This window comes from Rutidosis leptorrhynchoides, chromosome 2 (assembly GCF_046630445.1).
Source record: "Rutidosis leptorrhynchoides isolate AG116_Rl617_1_P2 chromosome 2, CSIRO_AGI_Rlap_v1, whole genome shotgun sequence".
NCBI lineage: Eukaryota > Viridiplantae > Streptophyta > Magnoliopsida > Asterales > Asteraceae > Rutidosis > Rutidosis leptorrhynchoides.
In genome coordinates, this window is record NC_092334.1 from 505,505,200 (window position 1) to 505,527,877 (window position 22,678).

General features: G+C 36.3%; 1 protein-coding gene across 1 annotated transcript; it reads left to right on the forward strand.

The window, feature by feature from the left end:
* Window positions 1–18,071: 18,071 nt before the first annotated feature.
* Window positions 18,072–22,395, forward strand: LOC139894531 (cryptochrome-1-like). The gene is made up of 5 exons (XM_071877870.1): window positions 18,072–18,978; window positions 19,601–19,819; window positions 20,028–20,734; window positions 21,052–21,827; window positions 22,049–22,395. Exons 1-5 carry the CDS (start codon window positions 18,669–18,671, stop codon window positions 22,050–22,052), a joined length of 2,016 nt encoding a protein of 671 aa, XP_071733971.1. The 5' UTR covers window positions 18,072–18,668; the 3' UTR covers window positions 22,053–22,395.
* Window positions 22,396–22,678: the final 283 nt, after the last annotated feature.

The window sequence follows — 22,678 nt, forward strand, 5'->3', positions numbered from 1 at the left end:
TCCAAATTTTCTGCTTCGTAGTAATAGTTGGATTTGTTAGTGGCTGAGTTGTGAGCTTCCGATTTAAAGGGTTCTGGCTCCCTGCTGCATCTATTGGCTATTCGAAACGTGGGCAAAAGCAGAAAAGTCTATTAATTTGATAACTTATATAATTTTTATATTTATAACTAATAGGATAATTAAAATTTGGTAATAAGCGCATTATGAAAAGTCTCGAAGATATTTTGGAAACTTTTTACGACATACGAAATCAATACTCTCAACCGAGTGTTGATGACAATTCATTCGGTCAATCTTGGATCACGAATGACGAAACAATAACTGGTTGTGAAATCTGTGGAGATTATCACTCAACATGGGAATGCTATTATTACGTTCCTATGGAAAATTACGCACCCACGGAACCTGAATGGAATGATTATGAAGAATACAATTCAAATTGGGATTATTCCCAAGAATATTTCCAAACTCAACAACCAGTAGACGAGGAAAATTACGTGTCTGAAAATTTATTAGACAATATGAAAATCAAACTCGAAGAACTCAATGCTCAAAATGAACAAATGAGAGAGTTTGTAAACCGGCAAGCTGAAACTCTATCAGACTACATACCTGTTGATCTGAGGAGTATTGTACAAGAAAATCTCATATCATCGAATTTTGATGAATTCGAGAGCTCCGAAATCACCAACTATCCCGATGATACTTTTTATTCAGTCTTACCAATTTCACAACATAATGACACATTAGCCTCTACCGACGAAATCATCAATCCATCAATGGATGATGAAGAAGAAGTAAGGGTGACAAATTGGTACTCTTGTGAAAACGATAACGTTGAAAATTTTACCCCCGAGGCCAAATCGAACTTCACCATTACACAACCTTCCAACCCAATATTCTCAATAGACGAGTCATCTACCGAAAATGAACTACGAGCTGTAATAGATAATGACACCTCGGATTTCACCCAATTGGGTAATAGAGGTGAAAACTTTGATCCCGAGAATAAACGGAAGGATATGTTAGGAATTGTCCACCCTATAGAAATATGTATGTCGGTGTATATCGATCCATTTGACCAAGAACCAGAAAAGAGACATATCCATTTACTAAAAGCTACACTTAAAAAAGAATTAAGTAGTGACGATCGGGTGGGTCTAAACTTTAAACCCATTGATATAATATATACCACCCGAGATGTAAATAACTAGCTCACTATTTTAATTCTTGGAACTTATTCTACCGACTTCACATGTCGTCAGCTAAGTGTGGGGAAGTTTAACCCCACTTAACGTTAAATTAGGGGTTCGGGTTAGTGCATAACTCGTTAATAAAAATGCATGATTAGGGTAAAAGACGCTTTTTCAAATATTAGTAAACAGTTCAGAAAAGCAGCCGTTTTTGAAAAAAAGCATGTGTGATAAAACAAGAAGGAATGAACGATGAGGCGCGCCATCTATCATTCGACGAGCTTTGTAATTACAAACTGGGTATTTTCAATCACTTTTCTACACTAATCGCCCTCATGAATTTATAATTAGAGTCTGATTTCATGCAAATGAGGGCATTGCATGATCTCAAGTGTGGGGAAGGGTTATAAATTCTCTCGGGTTTACACTTGGTTTTATTTGCCAAATTTTGTGAAAATTTGAAAAATTTTCAACTAAATGAATTCAAAATCATGTTTATACATATTTATGAACGATGAAAACTAGGTGTTAATACCGAAATTATCGTTACCTCGGAAAGGACATAAATTGAGAAACACCCTAAAACGATTGAATTCATTTAAAATGGAATAAAGGAGAATAAAAAGGCAAAGAAAGAAACTAAGTGTGGGGAGAATGTACCAAGTTATTCAATTAAAAACTATCTATCACATGTTTCTGTAAAGTTATTGCAGGTACTTTTATTTTGGACGATTTTAATCAGTTTTACCCGATTTACTGTAATACTTTTGAAAGAACGATGGATCTACACAATGAATCAATTCCATCATTAAAAGGAAGTAAAGTCTTCCGAAAAAGACACGCGCTTCTTGATTTAGGTCAAGAATTTGTCGTCCAGACCAGCTGTAGGTTGACGAAAAATCTAGAAAAGTCATCTCTAAAATCAGCAGGAAATCCACGGACCTCAGCATCAAACAGGGTCGCCAAGTGGTCAGATTTATCCTAACCATGAGAAGGATTTATCTCGTACAATGGGGGGCACCGTGCAAATTAGCTTGATAAGACTAATGAATCAGATCCCCAGAAAGGATAATCTCCTTAAAGATTAAAAATCAGCTTTTAAGCCTGATATTACTCAATCCTTGAGATTGACCTTAAAGATTGAGAATTACAAACTCATGGAATTCAATGATATCTAAACTCGAGCTTGAACGAGAAAATATTTTGATCAAAATTAAAACCGATTTGTTTTCTGAAAACCTATTTTCAATGCGTTCATTACCATTGAACGTAAAATCCTAGGAATTCATATGAAATTCATTAGGTCACCTGAACCAAATCGGGTGTCAACCGTAAGAATGGTGGTTGCATAGCATGGTCAAAGACAGGACCTTGTGCCAGACCAAAAAATTATAAGGGTGAGCTTTACTATTACTCCTACAAAGGATAGTAATTGAGTCCGACACGTTATAGACCATAATTAAAAGCATGTCAGGGGACATTGCCTTAACAGTTGCTTGTTCAACGCTTTCCTTTACAACCGGACGGTAGTTTACCGAAAGGTAATATACGGAGCAAGTATACTGGACGTGTTGCTTTCCTAATACAAGGTTAGCAAGTGAGTGACACAAAACCATAATTTTTGAGCTAAAATTTTCAAATCTGAAACCCACAAAAACATTTTGCAAACACCGGTGAAGGGTTATTCCGGAAAACTTATCTAGGATAAAAGCTAGAATGAATTTTTAAAAGATCAAATGTTTTCATAAAGATCCAATTTCCTAAAGGATCTAAATTTTTATAGTCATGTGGGACTGTAAACCACATCGTTACTACCATTGTTCATACCGCCATCTCAAAATCACTAATGTATAAAGTGTGAAGAATAAAAGAAGTGATTCGTGTGATGTATGTTTTTATTTCAAGTTCTGTATTGCTTGAGGACAAGCAACGCTCAAGTGTGGGGATGTTTGATAAGGCTAAAAAGGAACATATATTTCATAGCAATATCCCTCCTAAATAATAGGTTTTCATATGTAATTGTATTATATTTTCATTGTAATTGTTTAAATAAATAAGTGCGAAGACAAAAGGCAAAAACGAAGATTTGAAGACACAACCGTCCAAAAAGCTCAAATGTTCAAGATACAATTCAAAAGGTTCAATTTATTGATGAAAAAGGTCTAAAAATGACAAGAGTACAAGTTACAAAAAGCAAAGTACAAGATATTAAATTGTACGCAAGGACGTTCGAAAATCCGGAACCGGGACATGAGTCAACTATCAACGCCCGACGCAATGGACCAAAAATTATGAGTCAACTATGCATAAGAATAAAATATAATATATAAATAATTATATAAATTATTTATATATTATAAATATATATATAATCATGTCGACAAGCTATGAGACAAAGGATCCTGAGCTAGATTTTCAAACTCCACGACTCGCGGAGTTTGAAGGCTAAAAACTCCACGACTCGCGGAGCTGTCTGCCGAGTTTATAGATAATAAATAATAATAATAATACTCTGTAATAAATAAATAAATAAATATATATATAATATATATAGTATAGGGTAGTTTTATATTAGATTAGTTCGGGTTATGTAAAAGTTATTTTTACGGGTTTTTGAAGTCAAAATTCTGTCCGTGTAACACTACGCGATAAATACTCAATGTAAGTTATGTTCTCATTTTTAAATTAATGTCTCGTACTTAAGTTATTATTATGCTTATTTGAGCCAAAGTAATCATGATGTTGGACTAAATATTAAAGACGGGGTAATTGGGCTTTGTACCATAATTGGGGTTTGGACAAAAGAATGACACTTGTGGAAATTAGACTATGGACTATTAATGGGCTTTATATTTGTTTAACTAAATGATAGTTTGTTAATTTTAATATAAAGATTTACAATTGGACGTACCTATAAATAACCACATACACTCGATCGGACACGATGGGCGGGATATTTATATGTACGAATAATCGTTCATTTAATCGGATACGGGAATGGATTAATAGTCTATGGAATTATTAAAACAGGGGTGAAATTATGTACAAGGACACTTGGCATAATTGATAACAAAGTATTAAAACCTTGGGTTACACGCAGTCGATATCCTGGTGTAATTATTAAACAAAGTATTAAAACCTTGTTACAGTTTAAGTCCCCAATTAGTTGGAATATTTGACTTCGGGTATAAGGATAATTTGACGAGGACACTCGCACTTTAAATTTATGACCGATGGATTGTTATGGACAAAAACCAGACGGACATATTAAATAATCCAGGACAAAGGACAATTAACCCATGGGCATAAAACTAAAATCAACACGTCAAACATCATGATTACAGAAGTTTAAATAAGCATAATATATTTTATTTCATTTTTCCTCGTACTTTTATTTATTGTCATTTTAATTATTGTTATTTATTTTATATTGTTAGTTAAATATCGTCATTTACTTTACGCTTCGCTTAAAATATAAAATCGACAAACCGGTCATTAAACGGTAAAACCCCCTTTTATATATTATTAATATAATATATTTTGTACGAATATAATTGTTTAAAATATAGTGTGAAATAAGCCAGCTCCCTGTGGAATGAACCGGACTTACTAAAAACTATACTACTCTACGATTAGGTACACTGCCTATAGTGTTGTAGCAAGGTTTAGGTATATCCCATTTGTAAATAAATAATTAAAACTTGTGTAATTTGTAACGTATTTCGTAGTAAAATATAGTACTATCACGTACCCCCACGCTACCACATCATAGAGCTAGTTCTACTCTATGGCACCGAAGACGCGGGCATATGGGTGAGAAGGGTATGAAGGTTCTTAGTTCGAGTGGGAGGATTCCGGATTTGAAAAAGATAGAGCTAGGGTTTTGCGAACCATGCACTTATGGGAAGCAAAAGAAGGTGACTTTTGTTAAATCGGGGAATTCACCAAAGTTAAAGAAATTGAAGCTAGTTCATACGGATGTTTTTGGGCCAACAAATGTAGAATCACATGGAGGTTCTCGTTATTATGTTACCTTCATTGACGACTCCACTCGAAAGGTATGAGTTTACTTTCTTAAAGCTAAATCCGAAGTATTTGGTACTTTTGTGAAGTGGAAAGCTATGGTTGAGAATGATACAAATTTAAAGGTCAAGTGCTTAAGGTCGGATAATGGAGGAGAATATGGTAGTTTTGAGTTTAAAGACTATTGTGCAAAGCATGGTATTAGAATGTTGAAAACGGTACCGGAGACACCGCAACACAATGGGGTCACCGAACGTATGAATCGTACGTTGAATTAAAGGGCTAGAAGTATGAGACTACATGTTGGTTTGCCTAAGATGTTTTGGGCGGATGCGGTTAATACGGCGGCTTATTTGATTAGTAGGGGACCCTCAACACCATTGGGTTTTCGAATTCCCGAGGAAGAATGTCTAGGTAAAAGAGTTAGTTATGATCATCTTAGAATCTTTGGGTGTAATGTTTATGTGAAGACCAAAGATATTAATAAAGATAAACTTGAAGCTAAGTCAAAGATGTTCATTGGTTATGGTTCGGAGGAGAAGGGCTATCGTTGTTGGGATAATGAAGCTAGAAAAGTTATTCGATCGCGTGATGTTACCTTTGATGAAGATTCGGTTTATGGCAAACCGAAAACGGGGAGTCAAAAACCGGATCAAGTTATTCTTGATGATGTTTCTCTTGATGATCTTACGGGTTTTAGTGGGAGTTCGGGGAACAATGAATTGTCGATTAATGGTGATAGGTCGGATCTTGACAATGATGGGGATGGTTCGGATAGCGGTGATAATTTCGAACATAGTGCGAGTTCTAGTGATGAAGAGACTACTAATGAAATTGGTTCAACCATACCAGTTGCCCCTATACTTAGACGAGCGACTAGAGTGCTCAAACCTAATCTTAGGTATTTTCCATCAATAAACTACTTGCTCTATACCGAGAATGGTGAACTCGAAAATTACTTTGAAGCAAGAAAGTCCAAAGAATCCATACAATGGGAGCTTGCTATGAAAGAAGATATGGGGTCACTTGAGAAGAACAAGACTTGGTCACTAGTAAAATTACCTCATGATAAAAAGGCGTTGCAAAACAAATGGGTATATAGAATAAAGAATGAGGTGGATGGCAAGACGAGGTACAAAGCACGGTTAGTGGTTAAAGGGTTTCAATAAAGGAAAGGGGTTGATTACCAAGAGATATTTTCACCAGTGGTGAAGATGACTACTATTCGTTTGGTACTTTCGGTGGTCGCATCCGAGGACTTACATATACAACAACTAGATGTGAAGACTACATTCTTACACTAGGATCTTGATGAAGAGATCTATATGAGGCAACCCGAGGGCTTTGAGATAAAGGGTAAAGAGAAGTGGGTTTGTATGTTAAAGAAAATTTTGTATGGATTGAAGCAAGCACCTCGACAATGGTACTTGAGATTTGATGAGTTTATGAAGAAGGTTGGTTTTGTAAAATGTGAAGTGGATCATTGTTGTTACTTAAAGAAATTCAAGTCTTCTTACATAATCTTATTGTTATACGTTGATGACATGTTGCTTTCGGGTTCTGACATGTCCGAGATCAACAAATTGAAAGATATGCTTTCAAAATAGTTCGAGATGAAGGATCTTGGTAGTGCTAAGCAAATACTTGGAATGAGTATTGTGCGTGACCATGCTAAAGGTGTTCTATACTTGTCTCAATCTAAATATATTGAGAAAGTAGTAGAAAAGTTTAATGTTGATAAATCAAAGGCTCTTACTATGCCTTTGGGTAGCGCAATGAAATTATCGAAGAATCAATCACCTAAAATGGAAGAAGACAAAACGGAGATGAAAAAGGTTCCGTATAGATCAGTTGTGGGAAGTATTATGTATTCCATGGTTTGTACGAGACTGGATATAGCTCATGCATTGGGAGTTGTAAGCGGTTATATGTCTAATCCTGAGAAAGAGCATTGGGAAGTGGTCAAATGGTTGTTTCGTTATTAGAAAGGTACTTCTAGTATGGGATTGTGTTTCACTAAGGGAAATGTTGTACTTAGAGGTTATACGGATGCAAATTTGGGTGGATTTGGTGATTCGGGTAGAGTACTACGGGATATGTGTTCATGGTTGGTAAGGTGGCGGTTAGTTGGATGTCTAGACTACAAAGGAGTGTTGCTTTGTGATGTTATGCGAGATGTATACAAAATAGTAGTATTTTTACTACAAAATACTATTAAATACGATACAATTTTACACAAGTTATTTATTTATTTAAAGAGTTGATATACCTAAACCTTGCTACAACACTTATAGGCAGTGTACCTAATCGTACAGTAGTGTAGTTTTTAGTAAGTCCGGTTCGTTCCACAGGGAGCTAGCCAAGTTTAACGCTATATTTTTAAAAATTATATTTGTATAAAAATATATATATAGGAGTAGTATTATTATTATAAAAGGGGGTTTTTACCGTTTAATGATCGGTTTGTCGATTTTAAAACTTTAGTCGCAGTTAAAATCTAATGTAAAATATTAAAAATAAATATAACTTAATTTTAAGCGTAAAGTAAATAACGATAATGAAATTGCGATAAATAAAAGTGCGATAAATAAAATGACAATAAATTAAAGTGCGATAATTAAAAAGTACGATAATTAAAATGACAATAAATTAAAGTGCGATAATTAAAAGTGCAATTAAATATGAAATAAAGGAATTATGCTTATTTAAACTTCCGTAATCATGATGTTTGACGTATTGATTTTAGTTTTATTACCATGGGTTAATTGTCCTTTGTCCTGGATTATTCAATATGTTCGTCTGGTTTTTGTCCATAACAGTCCATCAGTCATAAATATAAAGTGCGAGTGTCCTCGTCAAATTATCCTTATATCCGAAGTCAAATATTCCAACTAATTGGGGACTTAAACTATAATTACACCAAGTGTCCTTGTATATAATTCACCCCTGTTTTAATAAGTCCAGTGACTATTAATCCATTCCCGTGTCCCGTTAAATGAACTATTATTAGCACTTATAAATATCCCACCCATCGTGTCCGATCGAGTGTATATGGTTATTTATAGGTACGTCTAATTGTAAATCTTTATATTAAATTAATAAACTATCATTTAATTAAACAAATATAAAGCCCATTAATAGCCCATAGTCTAATTTTCACAAGTGTCGTTCTTTTGTCCAAACCCCAATTATGGTACAAAGCCCAATTACCCTGTCTTTAATATTTAGCCCAACATCACGATTACTTCGGCTTAAATAAGCATAATAATAACTTAGCTACGAGACATTAATTTAAAAAGGTTGAACATAACTTACAATGATTAATAATAGCGTAGCGTTACACGGACAGAATTTCGACTTACACCCTTACAACATTCGCTAACATACCCTTATTATTAAAATTAAAATTAAAATTAAAATTAAAATTATAATATATATATATATATATATATATATATATATATATATATATATATATATATATATATATATATACACGTGAGATTGAGAGATAGAGAAAAAGGTGTGTTTGTTCGCTGAAACTCGTCGCCTTTTATAGATGTGGCCAGCATTTCAGGGTCATGCGACCGCATGGAATTTTCACTTCCAGGCCATGCGATTGCATGGCCTGCTTTTCCAGCTCACATTTTGTTGTTTGCTTCTTGCCGACGGTTTTATATAATAATATAATATATATACAATTTTAAGAATTAATTATATATTATATTATATTCATGTGCATAGTTGACTTGTAATTTTTAGTCTGTTGCGTCGAGCGTTGAGAGTTGACTCTGGTCCCGGTTCCGAATTTTCGAACGTCCTTTTGTACAATTTAATATCTTGTATTTTGCGTTTTGCGGCTTGTACTCTTGTAATTTTGAGACGTTTCTCACCAATAATTTGAACCACTTTGATTGTACTTTGTACTTTTTAGCTTTTTGGTCGTTTGTGTCTTCAATTCGTCGAATCTATCTTTTGTCTTCACCTTTTATTATTTAAACGAATATCACTTGTAAATAGAACAATTGCAACCAAAATCTTGTCTTTCTTGAGGGATAATGCTATGAAATATATGTTCGTTTTTAGCATTATTACTTTGTCAACCACCGATGCCGAGTATATGGCTATTGCGGAAGCTTCTAAAGAGCTTGTTTGGTTGAAGAACTTCTTGTGTGAGTTAGGTAAAAGACACGACAATTGAATCTTATATTGTGACAACCAAAGTGCAATCAATCTCACGAAGAATCCGGTGATTTTCATAATCGTATGAAACACATTGATTTGAGGTATCATTTTATTCGAGAATGTATTGAGAATGGTACTTTGATATTGGAGAAAGTCCTTGGTATGAAGAATCCCGTGGATATGTTTACTAAGGTGGTGTCAATGGACAAGTTGAGGTTTTGCATAGCCTCAACGGGTCTTCTCATGAACTAATGAGAAGGTGGTGACCGACTAGGGAGATAGAGAGATGATGATTCGATTCTAACAAGAAGTGTTGAAGACCTTGTATCAAAAGTCTGCTTATCCGGCGTATGTGATAGGAGTGTGCATGTCACAAATGGAGTTTAGCGGTAAAGGGTGCTTTGGCGATCTTGGTTAGTTTGTTGATATGATGGGTTGATAAAAGTGAGTCATGGTTTTTACTATCTTCAAGTGGGAGATTGTTGGATGTGAAGGATATCAAAACAAGTCGAAGGAATCAGTTCAAGGGAAGAGGTGCGATGCTGCCATTGAATGGCGCGACATGGCCTAATGCATAAACAGAGCATCAGATTGGAGAAGCTTCTGCCCTGGATTTTGCCTTGGAGGCGCGGCGCGGCCCAATATAGCCGCGACGCGGCTAGGCCTGACGGGCAGTTTCCATATTTACGTTTTTCTTGTTCTCCAAGGTGTTTCCTTGTTGTTTTTAGCCTATATAAGCATCCTATTGTAACCCTTATGTATATGCACGAATTATATCAATAAAATCTCTCTAGTTGGTCTATGGATTAAAGTAATCGACATTCGATTACATATAACCACGTTAAATCTTGCGTTCTTTAATTTTTGATTATTGTTCTTCCGTTTGTCGATTGTGGAGGGGTAATTCTCTGGAATTACTCTATTGTTTGGGTCCTATAATCCTTACAGATGTATATTGTGTTTGTATGTATATATTTTTTTTATCGGATGTATGTTTTCTTGAGTATGTATTATGTGTTTAGCTTTGTTAAGCTGTTTGTAATCATGAAATATTATTTAATCATTCCATATTGAGGATGTAGTGATATACATTTGTAAAGCAATATGTAATAGCATGTATTTTGGATATGGAAATTAACACTATCTTATTTGGTTTATGAAGGTTCTTGTAATATAATGTCAATACATTGGTACATAATGACAAGCCCATCTACTAATAAAAGCACATACAATTTCTTCAAGCATTACAAATATTTTGGAGTTCATGTTAATTAGATGAGCTAATTTTTTTTGCAAATACTTTATAGATCTGTCATTGGACATTTGCATATATATTTTGACAGAAATTGGTTATAACATCGTACGGTTTTAAAGGGCGCTTGCAAACATGTAAAGATGGATTATGATGATGGAAAAGCAAACATGAAGCTACCATTTTCATCGGGTCATCAATTGTGGCATTTGATATCTATTAGTAAGTTTGGACAGGTTTCACACATCTTGCTGCCTTTTAAGAATGCTCTATTATACGTGATTACAAAACATGCGATGTAACATCCCGCCTTACCATGACCACAATATTGTTAGCTATGCCCACAATATTGTTAGCTTGAAAACATGTAAAGATGGATTATGATTATGGAAAGCAAACATGAAGCTACCATTTTCATCGGGTCATCAATTATGACATTTGATATCTATTAGTAAGTTTGGACAGATTTCACACATCTTGTTGCCTTTTAAGAATGCTCTATTTTACGTGATGTAACATCTCGTCTTACCACGACCACAATATTGTTAGCTTTGCCCACATGCACACGGCTTGTTCTTGGCGACCACACGGCTTGTTCTTGGTCACCTTTCCTAGTACTACTCCCGCTCGAGCTCCCTTAATTTTAGAGTTCTGAGGGGATCTACTGTGATTGTAGCCCCAAAACGTGTTGTGTCTGGTAAGGATGTGAATTACCTTATAAGGGACTCGCACTTTATTACTTAAACCGATGTATTTTTTGATGAACCAAACAATGCAAAGATCTATCAATGAGTTTCAAACGAATCTATAGTCAATGGAATTCAAACGAATCTAGAGTCAATGTAATTCAAATGAATCCATAATCAATGGTATTCCTACTAATCCATAGTCAATGGGGTACGACAATCCGAGCTCCAATACAATACAATACAATACAATGGGACTGAACTCGGGCGTAACAACCGTGGGAGTAAAATCCCATCATCATCACTGTCCCAAAAATACCAATCTGTCTCCCGTAATTCTCCCTCATCAATACATCGCTAAAGCATTGAGAAAGTAGATACAACGGGGGTTATAGGTGGTTTAATGATGGTAGGCTCAAAATTCACCGGATCGGATATCTGCGCATTACCCCTCAAAACATCAAGTGAATCAGCTGAAAAAGTGTTTGGCTCTCGTTCTTTAATTTGCTGGAATAGGCAGCTCTTGGTCCTCTCTAAACGTTGAATGGATTCTTGTTGACTTGCTAGTATTTCCTTCAATTCTTGTATTTGCTGGTTGAAAGCTTCAGTCCGCTCGGTATGGATTCTCATGAAGTCTAAAGATACCTCTTCCAGATTCGACCGACTCTCATCTCGTTGTTGAACTTGAAAGTGTTGGTGAGAAGAATCCTAGGTTGAGTTACCCTCCTCATAATAATCTCATGGCTGGTCCATGGGGGCAAAATGCTACATAAAACTATCATCACACTCCCCGTTCAAATGGTAACCTTCATAAGTCTCACACAATGGCGGATCTTTAGGAGGGTATGGGTGGGCCAAGGCCCTCCTAAAAGAATCGGCTAATACTATTGCTTTGTAGGACAAAACACAAATATCAACCTGGTTCAATGGCTCTAGCTTAATATCTATTTGGTTCAGTTCAAGTCCTGCATCCACTACTTTCCTATATTCAGTTTTTTATTTTTTTTCAATACTATATTAGTAACTAAACTATGATTAATATTTAACTATAATATATATTAATTAAATTAAGATTACTTAACAATTAACAATAATATATACATGAAAACTAAAAATATATTATTAAATTAAATATTTGTCATACATACATGATATCTAATAAGCTATTTTATTTATATAAATATTCGTCGTATATTATGTTCACGATAACCTTTTGTAAATTATGTTCAAGGTTGGCTCCCTCAAATATCATGTTCAAGATCTGCCACTAGTCTCACAAACACCTGGTTCAACCCTAGCTTCATAAAAATGCATATAGCAATCATCATCCACACCTATAAAACCTGAGGAGTCAACCGATCATTAGATACTATGCATGGATTCTGAAGTCATAAAATCATACCCAACCATAATATACCTGTAACCTACTTAATCACACCACATAAAATAAAACAAAAACAAAAATAAAGCAAGTAACTTTCATGGATATAAATTCCCACGAAAGGATCGAATAACTAAAAGCTACTTAAAATCCTAATTTAGAACTGATCCCCGCCAGCGGCCCCAAAAAATTGATGGTATGAAAACCGATCTTTAAATTAAACTAGAAAATATATAGATAATCACAACAGTGGATCTTTCAAGAAAGCGCAATTAATTAAACATAAAAACCTCAATAAACCATTAAATAGAACAATCCATCATCATAAGTTTTACATTAAAGCAAACACAATAATATTTAGCCTAGTAGAATAAATGATGAAACAATGAAATAATTGAACATGGTAGAATTCTTGATTAAATCACTATAATAATGAAAACTAGGTGTACCAATGATGATCTTGATCCAATCCTTGATCTTGATGATGCACTAGCTTGAAAGTGGTGAAAAGTAGCTCAAAACCCCTTCAATTCATAGCAAAATTCGTGTGGAAAACCAAACGTTTTTTTCAACTAGGGTTTACAATTGAAGTAGAAGAGAAACCAAACGTTTTTTTCAATCTAGCATGTTTTTGTATCATAATTCTGCAGTTATATGGATTGAAATAATAAAACGGACGAATATACCCTCACATGTGAGGGATTATCTGTTAAAAAGTGACGGCAGTTTGGAGTGTGTATCAATCACGTAAGTTACACAAAAGACGTACTAATCATGCAAAAAAAATAGTTTGGATGTTATGATACAAAAGAGAACAAACCAACCGCCTAATTTTTTGGGTGATGATACTTCCACCATCAAATTTTATCCTTCCACCATCATTTGATGCTTCTATTCCAACAATATCCCTAAAAAAACTATAACAACAATTTTGTACAAGCCTGTTAAATTATGTAATGGAACTTATTTCATTGATCTGCAAATTACACCAGAGAGGCTGTTATATAGCCACAATACAAATGCCCTAGATCATAAAAGGGCTGAGTCCAATAATAACAATAAATGGGCTAACTAATATATAGTCTAACAATATCCATCTAACATCCCCCCGCAGTTGTAGCGGGAGCTGGGCGAACGCTTAAACTGGATCGAAACTCATCAAAAAGTGCAGTAGGTAGGCCTTTGGTGAAGATGTCTGCAAACTGATACCGAGAAGGGACATGAAGGACCCGAACATGACCCTTAAGAACAAGTTCACGGACAAAATGGATGTCAATCTCAATGTGCTTGGTGCGCTGATGTTGCACCGGGTTACCAGACATGTAAACAGCACTAACGTTGTCACAGTAGACAAGAGTAGCAGATGAAAGCGGACAATGGAGCTCACGTAGAAGATTACGAATCCAACATGTCTCAGCAACGGCGTTTGCGAGGCCGCGATATTCAGCTTCGGCACTGGAGCGTGACGGAGTCTGTTGCCGTTTAGAGGACCAAGATAGTAGATTGTTACCTAAAAATACACAGTATCCAGATGTAGAACGGCGAGTAGAGGGACAACCAGCCCAGTCAGCATCAGAATAAGCAACCAATGAGCAAGTGCTAGATGAAAATAGCTGTAGACCAAGATCCAGAGTGCCCTGGACATAGCGAATGATCCTTCGGAGAGCAGCCATATGAGGCTCTCAGGGATCATGCATAAACAAACAAATCTGCTGGACAGCATAAGAGATGTCAGGCCTGGTAAAAGTGAGATACTGGAGAGCACCGGCAAGGCTGCGATATAAAGTGGGATCCTTAACTGGGGGACCAGCAGTGGTTAATTTGGTGCCAATATCGATCGGTGTGCGACTAGATTTACAACCAACCATGTCTGCACGCTCAATAATCTCATATGCATACTTCTTCTGAGAAAGAAACATACCAGAAGGAGTACGAGTGACAGAAATGCCAAGAAAATAATTTAACGGGCCAAGATCAGTCATGGAGAACTCCTGATGTAAAGAGGTGATAACCCGATGAAGAAAGGCTGTTGATGAGGCAGTCAAGACGATGTCGTCCACATATAATAACAAATAGGCTGTGTCCACGCCGTGATTGTAGATGAATAAAGAGTTCTCACATCTACTGTGTTGGAATCCAACACGCTGAGCATACCCGGCAAATCGCTGAAACCAAGCTCGAGGAGCTTGCTTCAATCCGTATAAAGATTTCTGCAGAAGGCAGACATGATCGGGACGACTAGGGTCCCGGAAACCAGGGGGCTGATGCATGTAGACGGTCTCAGAGAGAGTACCGTGGAGAAACGCATTCTTGACATCTAGCTGATGAATGGACCAATGTCGAGATGCAGCAAGACTAAGTACAGTCCTAATAGTGGCCGGTTTTACAACCGGACTGAAAGTCTCATCACAATCAATACCAACCTGTTGGCTTCGACCGTTAGCGACAAGTCGAGCCTTATATCTGATTAGTGTACCGTCTGCATTAAACTTGTGCTTAAACAATCACATGGAGCGAACTATGTTCGTGTCCGTGGGGCGAGGCACAAGAGTCCAAGTACCATTTTTAATCAAAGCATTATATTCCTCTGTCATAGCGTTATGCCAGTTAGGGTCGTTAAAAGCATTGGAATACGATTTTGGTGTAGGAGAAGGTGTGGAGACGTGGAGATTAAGACATTGAACAGGTTTAGTGGTGCCAAGGCGGTGTCGAGTGACCATAGGGTGAGTGGAGGTCGTGGTTTGAGGTGGTGGAGGTGGTGAGGGTGCGGGAGTGGGAGGAGAAGGAGGGGTAGGAGTGTTGGCTGATGAAGGAGTGGCAACAAGAGGTGAAGATATGTCTGAGAGAGTGCGAGAGAATAGATTTGGAGGAGGGTCGAGAAACTCATATGATGGGGGTGGGGAGGTAGTAGTAGAGCTATAAGGGAAGGAAGTTTCATCGAAGGTGACATGACGGGAGAGAATGATTTTGTGAGTGGCGAGGTCGAGACATCGGTATCCGCGGTGATTCGATGGATAACCGAGGAAGATACACGGGGTGGAGCGTGGAGCGAGCTTGTGAGTGTTGTTGAGGTGGGGATAGCAAAGACAACCGAAAACACGAAGGGTGAAGTAGTTGGGCGGATATTTATAGAGGCGTGTGTGGGGGATTTCGTGGTTTATTGCGGATGAGGGTAGGAGATTGAGTAGATAGGTGGCCATGTGAAGGGCCTCGACCCAGAAAGTAGGGGGTAGGTTTGCTTGAAAGAGGAGGGTGCTTATGAAGTTATTGATAGTGCGAATCATCCTTTCAGATTTTCCGTTTTGTTGGGAGGTTTGCGGGCAAGAAAAGCGTATTTGAATACCGTTGTTTTGGAATAATTGTTTAAGTTGATTGTTGTCGAATTCACCGCCAAGATCACATTGGAAGGCTTTGATTTCAGAATTGAATTGAGTTTTAATGTATGCACGAAATTGAGTAAATTTATTGAAGACTTCAGATTTATTGCGTAATGGAAAGACCCATAAATAATGTGAGTAATGATCTAGGAAAATGACATAATATTTGTAACCACTAAGACTCGGGATAGGTGAAGTCCATAAATCCGAGTGAACAATATCAAATAACGAATTAACATGAGAAACTGAACTACTAAATGGAAGTCTCACATGCTTGCCAAGTTGACAGGCATGACAGAGAGCAGGAGACTTCATATTATTACATGTAATAGAATTATTAGAAGTAAGACGACGAAAAACATCAGTGCTTGGATGTCCGAGGCGCTGATGTCAAATGCTGGGTGTGGTGATGAGAGCATGATGAGGTGGAGATGGTGTTGGATTCGTGAACGAGTAGAGATCTCCGGTGCTATCACATCGGAGGAGCAAGCGGTGAGTCAAGTAGTCTTTCACAGAGAAACCAAACTCATCAAATGAAACAGAAACTTTATTATCACGAGCAAAACGACGAGCGGAAATAAGATTTTTAACTATGTTAGGTGTAACAAGAACATTAGACAGGTGTAAAGGTCGGTTAGCATTAGGCAAAACGCTATGACCAGTGTTGACAACGGGGATGTGGTTCCCGTCACCAACGGTAACTGAAGGATAGATGCAATGATTAAAAACAGTACTTAAATTTTTAATGCTAGAGGTAAGGTGAGTTGACGCACCAGTGTCCATAGTCCAACCGGAATTACCGTAGTCTGGGGTAGTGTTGACATTAAATGCATTGGGTATAAAAGTCTCCCGATGATGCATTGGACCGACAAATGGGCTGTTAATAGGTGCAGCCGGCCCGCTAAAAAAGGTTATAGGTCCAATACCGTGTTGCTGTCGTTGGGCTTGCATAATTTCAATATATACTAATTAAGAATCAACAGCGGCTTCTTTTGTTTTTGTATATGCCGACTAACCCACAAACCCCAAGTTATAACCAAAGCCTTTTTAAATCTTGTTCTGAGTTGAAAAAGAAAAATAATATACTAAAATTAATATGGATCTCCTCTTTTCAAAGTGATACGGAACATATGTATAGATTATTTAATTTTTTTTTTTTTTTTTTTTTCAAGAAAGAGATACACGAATAAGATATATTGGGTGCAAAACAAACACCACTGAATTAATATAAAGCAATTGATATGCGGCTGACACCGTGACACATGATCAATTCGGTAAGTTGTTGAGGATGCTAGATAGATGTGCTTAATGAAAATAATAATAATAATGAATAATAAACAAAAAAATAAAGAGATAAAGGAAAGATGATACTAAATGACGGCTGAGTTTTGTGATATATTTGGAGATGATCGTTTTTCCTTCTTTTTTTTTTTTTTTTTTTTTTTTTTTTTTTTTCACCGAGAATACTTCCTATGAAGAAGAAGAAAGATGTCAATCACAGATGGCCAAACGAAGGGGAAAAGAAATTAGGGTAGTACAAAGTAGGCTCTTTATACCATGTTAAATTATGTAATGGAACTTATTTCATTGATCTGCAAATTACACAAGAGAGGCTGTTATATAACCACAATACAAATGCCCTAGATCATAAAAGGGCTTAGTCCAATAATAATAATAAATGGGCTAACTAATATATAGTCTAACAATATCCATCTAACAAAGCCATTATTAAAGGTAAATTAGTACATCTGGATGGATATAGTAAAATTCAAGGTCGAAATATCAATCCTATTTTTTTTCATTTATGGATTTTTTTTCATTTATGGGTTACTAAACTAATTATTTAGTATTTATTTTATTTTACATTAATCTATAAAAGAATGACAAAAAGACAAAACCAGCTTTGTGGCTGCAAATTGCCTATGGTGATCCCATTTGATGAAACCAATCTTCTTCCTTTCGCATTCTTACCCACCTTTAAGTTTTTGTTATTATTATTACTCATTCAATTTCCAGTAATGAGTGTTTATTAAGATTCTTGATTGACCTACCCACATCAAATTGCAAGTTAAGTTTCCAACTTGTTATTGCTTTTACCCCTAAAAGTTGATTCTTCGCCCACATGGGTGAAGGAAAAAAAAAAAAAGAAACTAAGGATAAGAGTATAACCAGTGAACCCTTTTGTTCTCCTAACACCACTTGTCCATAATTACACGTGTGCTATTTTGACTAGATTTTAGATCAGGCTATCTCAGACAAAGAATTCCGTTTCCATGAGATAAAAAGCTTCAAAATTGGAATTTGGTTTTTTCAAAAAGTAGTTTATTGAAGTGGGAGTTAGGTGTCTGGTGAAAATATAGATTTAAAGTTTCTTTCTTTAGGATTCTTGAAAAGTTGTTAGCTTGAAGTGAGATTTAGGTCATTTTAGAAAAAAGATTCATAATTTTTTAGTCTAGCAATTTGGGGTTTAAGTTACATGAAAAGGTTATATCATCAGTAGTTAACCGAATTAGTAGTATTCTGAGTTCCTTTCTTTATTAAATTAGGGTTTTTATATAATAGTAATTGAAGATGACAGGTGGGTGTAGTATAGTATGGTTTAGGAGAGATCTGAGGATAGAAGATAACCCTGCTTTAGCTGCTGGTGTAAGATCAGGTAAAGTGATAGCAGTATTCATATGGGCACCTGAAGAAGAAGGTCATTATTACCCTGGAAGGGTATCAAGATGGTGGCTTAAACAAAGTTTATCATTACTTGATTCATCTTTAAAAAATCTTGGAACATCACTTATCACAAAGAGATCTTCTGATAGTGTTTTGTCTCTTCTTGATGTTATTAAATCCACTGGTGCTACTCAGCTTTTTTTTAATCACTTATATGGTTAGTCCATTACTTTAAGTATTTGTTTATTAGTATGGGGTTTTGTTGAAGATTATTATAATTCTCTTTTGTTTATTACTGATTTTATTATATATATTTTTTTTTATATCTAGGGAGTGTTCGAGCGATCTTTTAATATATTAATTGTGATTTGAGTGTCTATTAGAACTCTTTTATTATAAACGTGTAAACGGATTAGGTTTTCCCTTTGATAGGCTACCCGGTAAAGGCGAGGATTTTTTCACAGATGTATGTAGTCTAACCGGGTTATCCCTTACTGTTTTCGACCCTCTTCATTGACACCAAAAAAATATGTTGCTAGTGATGTTTAAACATGATATAGGACCGAACCACTAGACTATGGATTAGAAATCTTCTATTATGATAAATGTAAATGTAAATTTACCGGACTAACAACTATGCGTAGTTCAAACATATAAATATTTGATTATTATTCAATTTGCGTCAATCATTTTATACAAATACATCCAGTACCCCTTAACTGTGATAAGTTAGCTATTAATTGGTTTATGCAAATCAGTAATGTACTATTTTGGTATTCATCCTCAATTAAATAGCTCTGTATTGTATTAGTTTTTTGAATTTTTCTTATGTTATGTAGATCCTTTATCTCTAGTCAGGGATCACCGAGCCAAGGAGATTTTAACTGAAAATGGGATAGTTGTACGCTCGTTCAATGCAGACTTGTTGTATGAACCATGGGAAGTTGTTGATGATGAAGGTCGACCGTTCATTAGGTTTACATCATTTTGGGATCGGTGTCTTCGAATGCCATATGACCCCGAGCCTCCACAACTGCCACCTAAAAGAATAATCTCAGGTTACTTTCGTCATGAATTCAGGCATATATTTGTGTAACTTCGTTCTTCATATGTTTTTGTACAATGGGTTTGATTTAAATAATATATATGTGAGACTCTTTGGGATGTTTAGATTCATGATTTTGGTTTTTTAGTTAGTCAGGGTCAAAACAGTTGGGTTCAAATACAGGTGCAGTTTTGACCCATTTAGTTGTTGGTTTTGTTTAGGTGACCTGTCTAGATGCCCTTCGGACACTTTAGTTTTTGAAAATGATTCAGAAAGAGGAAGCAATGCACTTCTAGCTCGAGCATGGTCACCGGGGTGGAGCAATGCTGACAAGGCACTAGCTACTTTCATCAACGGGCCATTATTAGACTACTCTACCAACCGTCGAAAAGCGGATAGCGCCACTACATCTTTTCTTTCTCCACATTTACATTTCGGTGAAGTTAGTGTTCGAAAGGTCTTTCATCAAGCCCGAATGAAACAAATCTTATGGGCCAATGAAGGGAACAAAGCTGGTGAAGAAAGCGTTAATTTGTTCCTTAAATCAATCGGGCTTCGTGAATACTCAAGATACATGAGCTTCAACCATCCGTATAGTCACGAAAGGCCTCTTTTGGGACACTTGAAGTTTTTCCCTTGGGTAATTGATGAAAACTATTTTAAGGCATGGCGACAAGGTAGAACGGGTTACCCGTTGGTTGATGCGGGTATGAGAGAGTTGTGGGCCACGGGCTGGTTGCATGATAGGATACGGGTTGTCGTTTCGAGTTTCTTTGTAAAGGTTTTGCAGTTACCTTGGAGATGGGGTATGAAGTATTTTTGGGATACGTTGCTCGATGCCGATCTTGAGAGTGATGCTCTCGGTTGGCAGTATATATCGGGTACTTTACCTGATAGTCGCGAGTTTGATCGCATTGATAATCCTCAGGTATGACCATTAGTTTGACTTCATAATTAACGTGAATCCAACACATCTTTCGTGAATTTTTATGATGATTATGTTAATTAATGGTTAAAGTTGCTATAGACATAAGGATTATTGTGATATTCATAGCAAATCACATCAAAGTTTTGATCTTTAATATCAAGAATTGCGTTAAACTTGTGACATCTTCTGAAAATCACATCAATGTTTTGATTTTTAATATCAAATCACATCAAAGTTTTGATCTTTAATATCAAGAATTGTGTTAAAATTGTGACATCTTCAGAAAATTAAGAATTGTTTGTTTGTTTCTGTGATAGATTGAGGGCTATAGTTTTGATCCGAACGGAGAATACGTAAGAAGATGGCTTCCAGAACTTGCTAGACTACCAACTGAATGGATACATCACCCATGGGATGCACCTGAATACGTGCTTCAAGCTGCTGGAATCGAACTGGGTTCAAATTACCCTCTCCCAATTGTTAAAATCGATGCTGCAAAAGCTCGATTACAAGAAGCCTTAACACAAATGTGGCAACACGAAGCTGCTTCTCGAGCCGTTGTTGAAAATGGGATGGAAGAAGGGCTCGGTGACTCATCGGAAGATACTCTGATCGCTTTTCCTCAAGATATGCAGATGGAAATGGATCACGATACCGTTAGGAATCGTACAACCACCACCACAATCCGCCATTATGAAGATCAAATGGTTCCTAGTATGACCACATCGTTGCTACGAGAAGTTGAAGAAGAAGAAGAAGAAGAATCGTCTTCGGATCGAAGAGACGTTGAAATGGATAGCCGAGCAGAAGTTCCTAGTGATGTTATGAATCAGGAACCAGCAAGAAATGTTGAAATTAATACTCAATCATTGTTGCCACAGTTTAATATTCAGATAGCTTTAAGAAACAATCAAGATGCTCCGGCGGAATCTTCTAGCGGTGCAACGACATCTAGGCGGGAACGAGATGGTGGTGTGGTCCCCGTGTGGTCGCCTGCAACTTCTTCTAGTTATTCGGAGCCGTTTGTTGGTGATGAGAATTCGTATTTGCAACGGCATCAACAGATCAACTGGAGGCAGCTTTCTCAAACCGGGTAAAGTCTTCGTATTCAAAGTGATTATCAGATTAGGTGTAGAGGTGGCATAACGGGTTAACCAACCCCCAAATGGGTCGGGTTGGATTGACCAAATCATTTTTGCTCCAAATTTACCCAAAATGGGTCAGGTTGGATTGAACCGGAACATTTTTGCTCCAAATTTTAGATTTTCAAATTCGAACAATATCTGATGTCAAAATTTCTTGAAATATAAACAGGTAATTTATGGGATTGCCAAACGATGTCAGCCGTAAAGGTTTCTGTCAGCGTCAAGGTTTGTCATTTTCCAAGACTCGATCTATGAACAATCTAGATCACAGATTTGAACAGGGAAGGTGAATTTTCTATAATCTAATATTAGTGTATGTGCTGTTCATGTTATTCTTATGCTGTACAGTAAACAAAAAACAGTATTTAGACATAAGAAATGATGGAATCCTCTAAAAAAACCCAGATATTTTTTGACACTTTCTATTTTATGTCATTGTTGTTGTATTTGGACATAATACATTTTCTGACTATTTTGTGCCATCAAGTGATAAAAAGGTGTAACCTTTGTTAGTGAATGGGTTTAAGATTGATAATCTTGGATTATTCTTGAATGGTGAAACATTTTCTTAAACACGTATTTCGAGTTTTCGACCCTATTACTATCTTGACAAGAACTACAATTTGTGTGTGTAGGCAATAAAATCACGAAATTTATATTAGAGAATTTGTACATGACCCTTTGTTTTGACGGGAATTTCGTTATGTATTTTGGCGGGAAATGTCGTTATGTATTTTGGGGGGAAATGTTGTTTTTTATATTTGGTATACTAAATACACCGTTTGAGTCGGGGGTGGCA